At 49.5% G+C, this 13,696-nt stretch overlaps 2 protein-coding genes across 3 annotated transcripts; both read right to left on the bottom strand.

The window, feature by feature from the left end:
* Positions 1-228: 228 nt before the first annotated feature.
* On the bottom strand, positions 229-3,147 carry TPI1 (triosephosphate isomerase 1). The gene is made up of 7 exons (XM_015872776.1): positions 2,921-3,147; positions 1,996-2,119; positions 1,817-1,901; positions 1,556-1,688; positions 1,249-1,334; positions 1,023-1,110; positions 229-778 (listed from the first exon to the last, which is right to left on the bottom strand). Exons 1-7 carry the CDS (start codon positions 3,030-3,032, stop codon positions 660-662), a joined length of 747 nt encoding a protein of 248 aa, XP_015728262.1. The 5' UTR covers positions 3,033-3,147; the 3' UTR covers positions 229-659.
* Positions 3,148-3,319: 172 nt separating this feature from the next.
* On the bottom strand, positions 3,320-13,552 carry USP5 (ubiquitin specific peptidase 5). Of its 2 annotated transcripts, XM_015872719.2 has the most exons (20): positions 13,403-13,552; positions 13,027-13,093; positions 12,640-12,773; positions 12,229-12,374; positions 11,713-11,897; positions 11,063-11,157; positions 10,361-10,554; positions 10,129-10,200; positions 8,908-8,989; positions 8,587-8,712; positions 8,200-8,353; positions 7,672-7,846; positions 6,247-6,335; positions 5,863-6,054; positions 5,218-5,361; positions 4,929-5,074; positions 4,696-4,849; positions 4,031-4,115; positions 3,724-3,861; positions 3,320-3,638 (listed from the first exon to the last, which is right to left on the bottom strand). In XM_015872719.2, exons 1-19 carry the CDS (start codon positions 13,499-13,501, stop codon positions 3,768-3,770), a joined length of 2,433 nt encoding a protein of 810 aa, XP_015728205.1. In that variant the 5' UTR covers positions 13,502-13,552; the 3' UTR covers positions 3,320-3,638; positions 3,724-3,767. The 2 variants fall into 2 exon arrangements, with proteins under 2 accessions (XP_015728205.1, XP_015728196.1); XM_015872710.2 differs by having other exon boundaries at positions 3,320-3,861.
* Between the last annotated feature and the right edge of the window lie 144 nt (positions 13,553-13,696).

Genomic DNA, 13,696 nt, shown 5'->3' with positions numbered 1-13,696 from the left:
AATACAGCAAGAGTGATGCACATCTCAATCTGTTTTCCTCATGTAGGTCACTCTCCTGGTCCCCTGCAGAGCTGCTCTCCAGGCAGCACTCACAGCAGGGTTCTAAAACCCCACAAAAGCAGAACTCCCAAACACACTGCACTCCCTGTAACTATCGACCCCCAAAGTACTTCATCTGTATACACCTTGTCCTTAACTGCTTCTGAATAAGAACCAGGACACGCAGGGTATTTTTGTCTTTTCATTTATTGTTCAGTACAGGACATTGGTGAGGTGTCTCACAAGGGTCTAAGCTGCCAGGCTCCTTGCAGATGGAGCTGAAGGATGCAGATGGTGGTTCCTTTTTCCTCCCCCCAGTACTAGTGGCCCTCCCTCCCTGCAGGTCTGCAAAGAGAGAGAGAGGCAAGAGCCAGGTTGACTGTGGGCTCTAACAGCTCGCCAGATAACCGAGGATTTTGCCAGTTCAGAAAGGAAGATGGGTTCACACTAATGGGACTCCAACAAGGTGGTGGGGGTTAGCAGCACAGCTACAACAATAATTGTGGTGGTGGGGGAAAGCCTCAGAAGAAGCCTCTGTACCAAGAGACGTGCAACAAAAGGTCCCTTCTTGCTTCAGTTTCTTGCTGTTAACCGTAAGGGACTGCTCCTCACAGGCTGCTTTAATGTTTTGCATTGATAATATCCACAAACTCTGGCTTGAGAGAAGCCCCACCAACAAGAAAGCCATCCACATCGTGCTGAGAGGCCAATTCCTTACAGTTGCCACCGGTGACTGAACCTGAAGAGGGAACAGGATTAAGAGTTCAGACATAGCAAATCCAAAATGGCAATAACGCAGGAGGTAAAACCTGCAAGGTACCAGCCACCTCTTATTCTGTAAACGGTAAGACTGTCTCCCAAGCTAGTAAGTGGTTCTTCATGCTCATGTTAAGTCTCATGTTTCCTCATCAGCAGAGCAGAGCATGCTGTACGACAGCAGTGAGCAAAGTAAGTGCAGCCTCAAAGGGCCTAGACTCATTTACCTCCATAAATGATCCTAGTTGACTGAGCAACAGCATCAGACACATGGCTTTTGAGCCAGCCTCTCAGCTTCTCATGAACTTCCTGAGCCTGAAATGAAATAGGAACCGGAGTCTGAACCATCCTGCATACAGCTCCCTTCCAAAGAAGGAACCTTGTTCCATCTCCAGGGAGACCTCGAGTGGGGTCACACATTCATTTCATCAGTCACCTTGCCCTTGCTGTTACCTGTTGGGGAGTAGCAGTTTTACCAGTTCCAATAGCCCAAACTGGCTCATAGGCAAGAACCACCTTACTCCAGTCCTTCACGTTATCTGAGAGGAAAGAAGAAAGTAGACATGAGTGCAGTACCTCATGTTGGGAAGGGCCGATCTGGAAAAAAAGCTTCCTGGAACAGGCAGACCTTTTAATAACCTGACCACTGTTTGTTAATAATGTAGCTATGTATCTGAAGGCCAGGAACAGACAGTTATGGCCAAAATGGCTACTTCCCAGCTGTCCATAATAATAATAAGAGTCAATTATCTTCCCTTACCAGCAATGGCTTTGGTCTGTTCAAAGACCACCTTCTCCGTTATGCCAGCTTCTCTCTCATCCAGCTTCTCTCCAATGCAGGCGATGACACCAAGGCCCTCAGCAAGAGCATGAGCCACCTTCTGCCCAATCAACTGGGGATGGAAACAAGGTAAGCGGCAGTCAGACCTGCTCCTGTATCACCCACCTTTCCCTCCAACTGCTCACTCCAGCCTTCACAGCATTATCTGTTGGGTACCACCTCTCCGCTCCAGGCTCTCACCTCATCAGACTCTCCAAAAACATGCCTCCGCTCTGAGTGGCCCAGGATCACCCATGTAGCTCCAATATCTTTGATCATTGCTGGGCTGATGAGAAAGCAGATGAAGGTATTGACTCGCATCACCTGATGAAACTCACTTTGCAAAGCAGTGCTGGCTTTAATCTTCATTTTGGGCTCACCTGATCTCTCCTGTGAAAGCACCCTTTGGTACCTTGTAACAGTTCTGTGCTGCAAGTCCGATCTTTGCATCAAGCTTCTGGCGGGCAAAATCAAGGTAGATTGAAGGGGCTCCGCAAACCACCTCTGTAAGGCACAAAAGTCACCCATAGGAAGGACAAGGGAAACAAACTGCACACAACCTTTGGCCCCATAGCCCAGCCCTGAGAGGCCACCCCTCCCCCTTCTCATGCCCCTCATTTGGTGGAGGCTCAGCTTGCCCTCGCTGACATTTGGGGACCACACCAAGTCGGAACATCCTCCCTACTATCTGATGACTCGACAGCAGAGGGGAAACTCATTCCAGGGGTCAGAAAGAGAGGGGGGGTGGGGGGGGGTCGGGCAGAAAGCCAGGCCTCGCAGAATCCCTTGGAAAGATCCCAGCCGAGAAACCGGGCAGGAATGAACCGAGGAGGCTGAACCGGGGAGAAAAGGGCAGCGTCGGGTTACACGTGGATTACAGCGGGTATGGCAGCTCGGAAGGCCAGGCACGCTCCGGGAACCCGCTCCAGTAGCACGGTGCCCTCAGCCCCCACATCATGGCCCCGACCCCGGGCACAGAGAAGGGGCTGCAGGCCGAGGCCGTGGGGGACGATGCCGCGCAGAGGCCCCTCACCGCCCAGCGCAGGATCCGCGCGGGGCCGGGCCCGCAGATCCCCGCGGCGCCGGCGGACGGAGGCCGCCCGCATCCGGCAGTAGGGGGCTGGACGCCGTGCCCTTCAGCGGCCGGGATCCGGTGTCGCGGTATTTTTAGCCCCGCCGCGGGGTTCGGTTTCGGCCCCGGCCGCCCCCTGACATTTCCCGTGCCCCGGCCGGGCCCCGCCGCGCGGGACGTGCGCTACGTGCGGCCGCGCCCTGCCGCCCTGCTTCCCTCCTTCCCTCCCTCACCGGTGTCGGCCGAGAGCTTGGCGCCGTTCAGCGTGTGGATGAGCTCGCCCAGGCTCTTCTTGTCGCCGTTCATCTTCCAGTTGCCGCCCACGAAGAACTTCCTAGGAGCCATGGCGGGGCCGAAGGGGGCACACGGTCACCAGCACGGGGGGAAGGTCGGCAACAGCACGGAGCCCGCGGAGGCCGGTTTTATAGCCCGGCACTGCGCGAGGCCCAGCCCCCCGGTAGCTCCTCCCACCCCCGGTAGCTCCTCCCTCCCACCCCCGGGGCCCTGGCAGCCTCCGTTTGGGGATGGCTGCGGCCGTTCTCAGAGGCACGTCACCTCCCTTCTCCGTCCTGAAGCTCGTAGCAGTGCCCGAGTTGGGGCTGCCGGGGCCGCAGCTGCACAGAACACACCGACAAGGCCGTATTTTGACTTTTATTTTGTCCCTCGTGTATTTTGGCATGTGAAGGGCACGCAGGGAGGGGGCACCGCTCACGGCCCGCGCCGCTTCCCGTGCTGCCCCCTCCCCGGGAGGGCAGGCAGAAAGCACGGCCCGAGCCACATGCACAACCTGCCCCTGCGGGACACCGGCAGCCGGCGTCCCCCCCAGCGGCAGAGCCGAGCAGCGGCTGCAGGGAGCGAAGGGACGTTCCCACCCTCACAACCCCCTTCGCTGCCAACCTCAGGGGCTCCGGCCGCAGCCCGGCGTGGAACACGGCTCCCCTGAGCGTCCCACTGCGAGGACGGGAAGGGAAGAGCGGGTATGAGGAGCAGGGGAGGCGGGCCCTGCTCTGACCGCCCCCACCCTCCCCTTCCTTGCCTCGGGCCCGCTTTCCCCCCCTCCACACACAGCGAGAGGCTGTTCTAGCTGGGGATCCGCTGATAGAAGTAGATGTAGCCCAGGTCCTTGGGGGGCTTCTCAGAAGCACAGACCTTCTGGTCGTTGTAGATCACCCACCTGCAACACACAACAGCGTTCCTCAGCTTCCCCCTTTTGTACGGCAAAGATGCTACGTGAGCCTCTTTGCCAGCTCGCTTCTCTCTGTTCGCCACCACATGAAGAAATAGGGCAGAACAGTGGCTTAAAGCCGTACTTCAGAGACCGCTTATGTCAAATCCCCTCTTACCTGCCATCTTTCTTGATGTGACAAACATAGTGACCACACATAGTCGAAGTGCCCATGTGGCTGATGAAGGCAAACAGCTGATATTCTTGTGAGGAAGAGAGAAGAGGTATCAGATAAAGGTGCCACAGATCAGTGCACAGCCCTCTAGAGAACTCAGAGATCTGATGGAAGCTCTCCTAGGTAATAACTTAAACGTGGGTCCCAGTCAAGTGCGAGTGACTTGAGGCCAAATGTGCAATGAAACACGAGATGACAACTTCCACTGAGCCTTTTCTCTTCCAAGCTCGTTTGGCTCAGGTATGCTGCATGGGTAGTGGCAGGAATTCCACCTCCCTATAGAGACCAGGGGCAAAACTGCATTGGCATTAGAGTTCTGCAAATGGATTGGAACTTGGTTTCTCAATGAGACCAAAGATCAGAATATGGGAGAAAGAAGCACAGTCCTTCCTGTCTTTCATTTGACAGCACCTCCTTGGCCTCACTCTTATCAGCTTCCAACTAATCCCCATGCTGAAGGGTTTAGGCCCCTACATTGCCACCCTTCTCCTTTTCCTCCCCGCTCCCCTTCAGCTCTGTGGGAGCTGCTGCCACTGATACCTATGGATTTACTGCACCGATTAGATTGGATGAGCTTGCACCCCATTCATTCTGCTTGGAAAACTCACTTCCAGGCCCATTGCGCACTTTAGGACCAACAGGAACAGATTCAGAGATGGACTCTGCTGCCGAGCGCCCCTCTGAGATATCCATAGCAGCTTCTGCATCGAGGTCATCAATGTGACTAAAGATCCAATCCACTGCACGCTCCAGGCTGTTGTTCTGGAAGGCAAAGGAAAAGTCTTGCAAAAGCCTATTCCTTAGAAAACTATTTGGCTTTGATGTCACCCGTGCCCCTCACCGTTGCTCTAAGTGCTTTCATAGCCTGGTCCCGGGAGAAGCCCATGGAGACAATGGTGGCCACACTGTCTTCTGATGGAGGGTCTGGACAGGCGATAGTCGACCCTGGTCCACTGGATCCGGGGAGAACTAGCGGGTTAGCAAAATCTGCAGCAGGAAACAAAACAGCCCCCAAAGGGACACAGTCTGAGGTTCAAATGACTGTTTTTTCCACTGTTGCAATGGAATAGGAAGTGAGACATGACCCAGATGCACTAAGTTTCTCCATGGCCATGTGATCTCATTCCTACCTGGATCGTCCATGTGTGACATGACCCAGTTCATGGCAGCTTCAACCCCACTGTTCCCTGTGTAATACACAGCTTTGCGGCAAGCATCCATGGGAAAGCCCATCTCCACTAGCTGGATAATCACCGACTCATCCAACATGGGGGCTGTGAGAAGACAGAGATTAGAGCCGCCCACTCCCACCCAAGCCGTGCCTGCACTGTTTTGTGCAGTCCCATACAGCTTCCCAAGCCATTTCCTCACTCTGCTCTCCTCATCCTCAAAATCTTTTTTCAGATACATGGTTTCACACAGCTGCACTCCAGGGAACACGGGGATTCATTCACCTCATTAACTCAGCAGCGCTGGCCATTTCCTAACCTTCAACCCCTGCCCTGTGCTATGGTTCGTCTAGATACTTCTGCCAGGTAAATCTTGTGTCAGTCTCAGCTCTACCCCTTCTAAATGCACAAGACATGCCACATTCTCATCTCCCACAGTGCGGGAATTAACAAACTCCCTCGCATAACACCCTCACATGCAAGGGCGGCAGCTGATATTCACAGACAGAGGGACAGGAAAAGTCTGAAACCACTAGGAAAGGAGACAAGACAAGGAGAGCAAGGAAATGAATCAGGCATCAGGAAGAGAGGAGGAGAATCACTAACATGTCGGAGAGGAGAAGTGAGGGGAGCAGAAGGAGTCGTCGTCCTCGTTGCCATAGAACCCCAGGCTACCTTTGGGCTCATCTGGTGTCACCAGTGGGGGTGCAATGTCTGGCATTTCTTCTTCTCCATCCTGCAGCCCCATCCCCTGCAGTGCAGAGATATCCAGCTCCTCCGGCATTTCAATGGACACATCTACAAGACAGAGGGTTTGCTCAGTCAAAGGCAGAAACAAAAGGACACTGCTGGGAGCTCTAGAAGGGTAAGTCACTGGGGATACAACATGCAGGCCTGCAGCTCCTCTTGGGGTAGTTACTTTCCTCTGTGGAGCAAGGATCACAATACCCATTTATGACGCCTTGTACCAATATGCTCTGTATTTCTTACCAAGCTTTTTGGGCACCCAATCCAGACCAAAAGTGAATTTCTTGATCTGAATCACCAGATAATCTGGGAAAGAGGCGAACCGCGTTGTTCTGAAAGACATCGACATAACAGCCAGTTTATACTTTGTCAGCAGTGACTGAGGGTATCTACTCCATTCAAGAAATCACGAGTAAGGTAGGGGCATGTCCTAAAGCAGGGAGATACACAAAGCTCTCCTGGGCTGAGCTTACAGCTTCTTAAACACCAAACAATCTCTAAAGCAGGTGCTCTGACAAGATTAGATGGAATAAAGCATTTACAAAATCTTGGGGGATAAGGAAAAATTGTACATTCTTTATCTTCCAATCGTGCACTTTATAAGCTGACTCAGATTTTAGGATTTAATTTGATTCTTAAGGAATGCAAGAAATAAAATCTTTTATTAGACCAACAGATAAAGCTGCAGAAAGTGACAAGCTTTCAAGTGCAAAAGTGAAGCGGAAGAGGTAAATCTTAAGCTGACAGTGAGTGAATTTGATTGAACGTTATTTAGTCAGACAACTTGAGGCAAAGCGTGTCTGGCATCTCTGAAAACAGAGGGGAACCTTTGTGAAGGGAGCAGCAACATGAAGAGAGACAGATACTCATTATCAGAATAATCATAGCATGCAGCAAGTTAATTTAAGCAACAGTATATATTCAATGCTAATTCTAACAAAGCTTTTGAACACAACTCACTATTTAAAAGCAAAGCATTATTTTTCACAGCAGTTGTTTTACTGTTCATTTTTAGTTGCTACTGCTTAATAATGCAGGAAAAAAAAACCACCTCCCTTTCTATGGCTTTACTGGGTTCTTTGGGGACTACTCTTTCATTGCAAGACAGTAACATCACAGAAGGAAGCTGCTTAAGTTTGTGTTCTTCTCACTACACCTTTGCACCATTGTGAGATGTGCTGCTGGCAGTGAGACAAATTAAAGCTCTGCTCTTAGCATTTAAGTTACCCTACTTTAACTCAGTTGTTATGCTCAGCATTTTACTCAAACCTTACCAGCTAAAAAAGGTCCCTTAGAGACAGTCTGGAGACTACGCAGGACTGGTGTTGTTATACTCGTCACTACTAGTTTTAAAGCTAAATTGCATTCAGAATAAAAGCTGCCAGTTTTCTGAGATGTCACTGTATTTTCCTAGCCTCTCAGCAGCTGAAGTCTAATGGAAAGGACTTCACACACGCACTGTTGTTCTGCTCACTGTAATCCTTCAGGGGATTACACTCCAGCACTGATGGACCGGTTCCCTTCTGCTTTCATGTTCTATGGACAAGGGATCTGGAGGACTGAAGAGCTCTGGCAATGCTCCTCCAGGCGATAAAAACAAGTCTCCCTGTGAATCAGCTGCAGCCCGCTCACCATGGCCTGGCAAGTTAGTAAACCCCACACACTCACTTGAGAGCCACAGACTTGGCCTGCAAGGCTGTGCTCCAGAAATCATCCACCTGCTCCGGAGCTCCATAGGCCTCCAGGCAGGAGCTGAAAGGCACCTTGGCTCGCACCAGCTCAGGCAGTGGCTGCTTCTCTTCCTCCGCCTGCCGCTTCTTCTCCTCATATTCCAGTAGTTCATCTGGAGAATAAAGTACAGGAGTCAAGGACCACCCCTAGGTACAAATAAAACACTTGTGTAACCTACAACTAGAGGCTGAATGGGCCTACAGATACATGGACATTCATTCTCAAGGATGGAGCAAAGTGAGCACTGTTCTGCTTCTGCAGTTCTGCTTTGCTGTTAAATCACAGCCCAGCTTGAAGTGTAGGAGGGAGAGGCTCCAGAGGGACATCACTGTCACACCACTGAAGAAATGAGCCCAATCCTACAAGAGCAGGTGAAGGATCTGGCTTCAGAAGTGGCAGAGCAGTAGCTTGAGGAAGACTCTTTCCTGATGTATGCTGCTATCCTAGCTATGACATACTACTGACCTTTGTTGAGTGCAGCATCCATGGGTACTGGCAGCTGCATGATATAGTCCACACGCTGGGTGTATTTCACCTTTTCTGTGGCCAGACACTTCAGCTTCTCCTCCACCAGAAAACGGAAGACCTCATTAGGGTTCTCCGAGCTGCGGCAGTTCCTCTGAAAGAGGGAGAGATTACATGGACAGATGTGGCATCAGAATGGCAGAAATAAGTATCTATGGCAGCAGCAGTCCCACACAGGACATGGTGAGAGTATTAATTTCTATACCCAGTCCACAGGAAAAGCAAAGAGGAACCTACAGTCATCTTCTGTGATCATCTCATGGCCAGTTACAGCAAGAAAAAAAAGTCAGGCTTTTCCAAAATCAGAGAAACAAACTCAGCCATTACCTCCACCATGTTGATGAAGTGCAGAAAGAATTCCTGGGCATCCTGCTGCCGGTTAGTGGAAAATTCTGGGTGTCCCTTTCCAATGAGGGACTTAAACATGCGTGGAGCGATGCCGTTCTGTACACCCTGCAAATAACAAGGTGGAAGAAGGAGGTGGTTATAATGTACTAAACGTGTCCTGGTATGCAACACTCAACTCCTAGCCACGCTCTTTGTGTGACAAGGCCATCGTACAAACCCCAGGGCATGTCTTCAGACACGGTTCTCCCTCCTCCTTCCCCATTTAACATACACCATGTGGGAGCCATACCCAGAGCTCACCTTCTGATCAGGCTGCTGTTCCCCTTCTGCAGGAGCTGGCTTTGAATACTCCCCAGATAGCAGACCATGACCCAGTTTGGCTCTGGAATGACAAAGTCTGTCAGCATCAAACTCCACACACTCTGGGAGCCACAGCAACCCATCCTGCTTTAACGCTGGCATGACTGGAGTTCTCACAGAGACTGGCTTTCTTATCTGCATCAGCTAAGATCACCTTATCTTGATCTGATCCCTCTGGTCCCATAAGGAAAGTTACTTGGACTTCAACATTTTCAACCGCTGTTGCTCAGCAGCCAAGCTGTACTGCAGCCTGACGTGGGTAAAGTAGCAACGTATCTAACTGACAGCACAGGAGACAACAGGGCACAGTGAAATTGCCTGAGCTAGAAATAGCAATGCTATGAGCAGACTGATCACATTTTCCCAAGGGGAAGGTTAAGAATAACTCCGTGAAGCACTTAATGGACAATAGCAATGCTCGAGTGACTTCTTCCCACGCCTGTTCTTTCACTTCACTCCAATTCTTCCCCATCACCGTTGCCATTTGTCTGGAACTGAACACTACCAATTCATCCTTCTGGCCAGGCTGTCTCAGTCCCCTCCTAACTGAACACCTAACCCCAAATTTAGAATCTTTGCTTACCTCTGGATTCTGTTCCATAAATGCTACCTTCCTTTCCTTCACCCCAAGCCTCCATGTACTGCTTTGCTGTTTTAGTGCAGGTGCAACAGCAAAGCAACGTATTTAAATGAAACACCCTCTGAAAACGTGTGCTCCTTCTTCCATACCTCTTGCAGGAAGTCTCTTTAAGCACATATAAATTATCCACTGAGAGTGATATTATTTTTCCCCTAAATCTACGTATCTCTTTGCTCTTAGCCATCTTCCTCCACTGCAGAAAGCAAACCTCTCTGCAAAGAAGCTGTTATGCAAACAGAATACGCCTACCAGAAATCCCCATGTGGTAACACACGGTACTGCATCCCCTACGTCATAGGTTTAAGAGTCCCCAGCAGCACTGAAATAAACCCTCCTTTCTCCATCTAGGACATTCAACAGATCTTTCTCGGCTTAGATCCCTACTGATCACAGAAGACCAGTGTGTCTGCTGGTGGCCATGGAAACAAAGAGGCAAGGCTTGAGGGAGCAACCTGTAGCAATGCAGAAGGGATACACCCAGGCAGCTTCAGCCTTCCTTCTCTCACCAAAAGTCTACGTACACTTGTGTGCTGAAGTCCTGTGTGGGATCCGAAGGCGCGCTTTGGAATATCTTCTCCAGCTTGTCCACGTACCTGTAGAACAAACCAGAGCAATCTAAGGGACGTATGGATTCATCAAGCAAAGACAGTTCTGAGCCCGATTCCTGCAACAGAAACTCAGAGCTCTAGGAGACCTTTGTACTGATGCCAGGGGATCCCAGGCCAATGGAAAAGAGTGATTAAAGCCACTTACTTTCTCTGGAAGTCTGGGATACTGAACAGCACCTGCATCACAGAATTGAGGTAGCAACTGTTGCCCAAGTTACGGATACCAGTGTACCCGGGCCCATAAAGGGGCTTGAGCTGCACACCAGACTCCTGGATGAGCTCCCATTCCCCAATACGTTGATTCATATCTATTTCCAGTTCTGTCATTGTCTTGTCTGTCTGTGGAGGGAAAGAACAGGAGAAAACCTTTAAAGAAGACTCAAGAAAACAAGTGAGGTGTAAAAAGGGCAGGGCAGAAAAGAAATGGTGTAAAATTAATCGTTCGATTAAGTTAGAAGAGGAGGAAGATATGAGAATTCTTTTCAAGTATTTGAATATCTGGGACTGAAGGAGGAATGCTATGAAACATGAGAGAAATCCAAGGCATTTCCTTAAAATGGACATGAAAATCACAAGTTAACAATAAATCTAGGGAGCACAGCTAGGAGTGTAGGCACCTTCCTGCCAAGAGTACTGACCCAGAGCCATGGTGAAATGAAACTACAGGACAAGAAAGAAAGGCAAAAAAGGCAATAGGAGAAGCAGACAAGGCAACTCTCTATTCCACAAATAAAACACCGCTTCTTCATCAGGAATGGTTCTGCACAGCCACAGAAAGTTGGGATCCAGCTAAGAAAACTTAGATTCTTCTCTCCTCCTCTGGGCCTACACAGCAACAACCGCTCACCTTCTGCATCTTGAGCATGTCAATCCCAAAGTGAGCCAGGTGTTCTGCCAGGTTGGGATCCAACACCATGTCATCCTCATCGTATGAGTAGACATCTGTGCAGAAACACAGAGGAAAATAATGATGGCCTGTGATCTTAAATTCACTCTGGATGAAGACAACTGTGTGCTCAGAACTGGGAGTTTTGACAAACTGAGCAGTTGGACTTTCTTTTCTCTCTTCAGGAGAGTAGCACAACACATAGAATACTGAGATTCCTCCAAAATACATGACAAGATCAGCAACTTTCTCACTGATTGAGGTATAGGTATAGCTATACCTGGCATGAGAAAAGGGTTACTGTGCTGTACCCTCGGATTTTAGACACAAGGAATCCTTGATAGATGTCCCACTACTTAAAATAAGAAAGAAAGCTGGATAACTGTTCTAAAAGCTTTCAGATTAAAAATGAGAGATTTTATCAGCTGGTTCTTTATCTGCAGGTCAGAGTGGCAAGTGGGAAAGTTCATGATAGATTTACACTGCACGTTCCAGGTCATAACATGGGCAATATCAGCCTTGAAATCCTCCCTCTTTCACCTTATGAGAGATCTAAGTCATCCTGAGTGGTGCCTGGCACCTATAACCCTTTCTGGATCTCTCTTCCTCACCAGCGCCATCAGGAGTAATTGTTCCCAGTTTCACAGCCAGTGGGTAGCCAGTTTCCCGGTAGTGCTCGACTGCATGATTGTTGCCACCACTGCCATCAAAGTAGCGCCGACCACAGAGGATGGCTCCATCGGTCATGTTCAGCCACAGGTTCTCCCTCATGTCACACTTGCTGCACTTCCAACCACTGTCGACAAGGAACAGAAGAAAAGTGCTGTTAGGGTAAAAACCTTTGAGTTCTACCTCCCAAGCCTTCCCCATTATTACCCACTGACCATATTATGAGCAAAAGTTTCTGTGATATCATTTATCTTTTAATTCAGAATGCTGAGCCTCCTGAAATACCCCAGTTTGCTTCTTGTCTTGAGTTTACACAAGGCACACACACACACACACACACACACACACACATAAGGCAGGGCCCCAGAAAGGAAAATCTCATCTTCTGGGACAGGAGAGGAAGATGATCATTGTGCCTCTGGGACACAGAGTGATACAGATTTCAGTACTGTGCTCACCATGGTGGGATGCGGACATCATTCTGAAGTTGGTGCAGGGAAAAAGCGTGTTTAGAAACACGTCGAACCTCCCCATCCCAAGCCTGCACCTCCTGCTTCCTGGAAGCTGAGTCTGCTGTAAGGATAGCTTCAACTGCACTGGCAATCTAGTTAGAAGAGCAGGAAAAACAATTCAGGGTGCTAGAGAAGAAACTTCCAGTGCCACAGCACTGTACATTTAGGTTCAGAACTGCAAGTCATTCATGAAAAGACAGTATTTGGGAGCCTCAGTCATACTCCATACAATAACAGCACTGTTTAAGTAATTTATATGACTGCTTACTTCAAGCTGAGACTTCACAGCAGTTCTGCATTATCACAAGGCAGCAGCTCCCACACAGCAATGCTTCATTGCCCTCCACCCAAACATACCCTGTCTCTGACCATGTCAGGTAGTCCCTCCAGCCCATCACGGGGAATATCCAAATGTTCTGGTAAAATAACTATTTTTACATCTTCATCATATTCAAACTTTTCCTCTGTGATGTCAAATCCACCTTCTACACCTACAGAAAGGAAAAAAAAACATTGTGGCAAGAGGTAAAAATTAAATAGTTTCCCAGGCTCCTTTGCCTGTAGCTTACATGAAACAACAGACCAGTATGGGACCAAGCTCTACCAGGCATAATGAGTTAAGAGAGGAGACACTAGCCATAGCTAACTTAGAAGGGGAAAGGGAACAGAAATATGCCACGAAGCCAAGCAGCTCCAAAAGACTGATCCAAAATGACAATATACGGTACACAAATGGCTCCTTACCAATAGCCAAGCGAGTTGGTTTCTTCCTTGGGGGGTCCCCAGCGCTGGAATTAGCATCTTCTTCCTTCTATTTCATTGAGAAGAAATAGGGTTGGAGAGTTAGAGGGGCAGGCGTGCTGTGGCAAGCATCAAGGATTGAAGTTATGCTACTGCAAAGCCGGCAGCAATTGCTTGGGCCAGCAACTGGGTACAACAGCTCAACATCAGCAGAGCTGAAGGTGCAGGGAACCCCAGCTCACCAAGAAAAACACCACTTAGAATTGAGAAGGAAAAACTCTACGCCTGATTTCATACTGAGACACGTCCCACCTCCCAGAACAAGTACGACTTGTATTATTTTTCACTACTGCCAACTTGATTTGTGTTGTTTTTTTACCGGTTTCCGTGTCCTTTTGAGGTGCAGATAGACCCGCTGGCCTGTTTTCTGGTAATGCTTTTCCACATACTGCTTCCCAAAGCCCAGAAACGTGTTCATGCAGATATATAAACCGCCATCGGACTCCTGGAAGGAAGGGGAGAGAAAGACTGAAGGAAGACGGCAAAGAATGCCATCGCAGCTGTTAGGATGGAACACTTTCTTCACTAGGAGAGTGGTTAGGCCCTGGAACAGGCTGCCCAGGGAGGTTGTGGATGCCCCGTCCTTGGAGGTGTTCAAGACCAGGTTGGACGG

The sequence above is a fragment of the Coturnix japonica genome, chromosome 1 (genome assembly GCF_001577835.2).
Source record: "Coturnix japonica isolate 7356 chromosome 1, Coturnix japonica 2.1, whole genome shotgun sequence".
NCBI classification, from domain to species: domain Eukaryota; kingdom Metazoa; phylum Chordata; class Aves; order Galliformes; family Phasianidae; genus Coturnix; species Coturnix japonica.
Note: the sequence above shows the minus strand (reverse complement) of the source record. Positions and strands in the feature narration are given on the sequence as shown.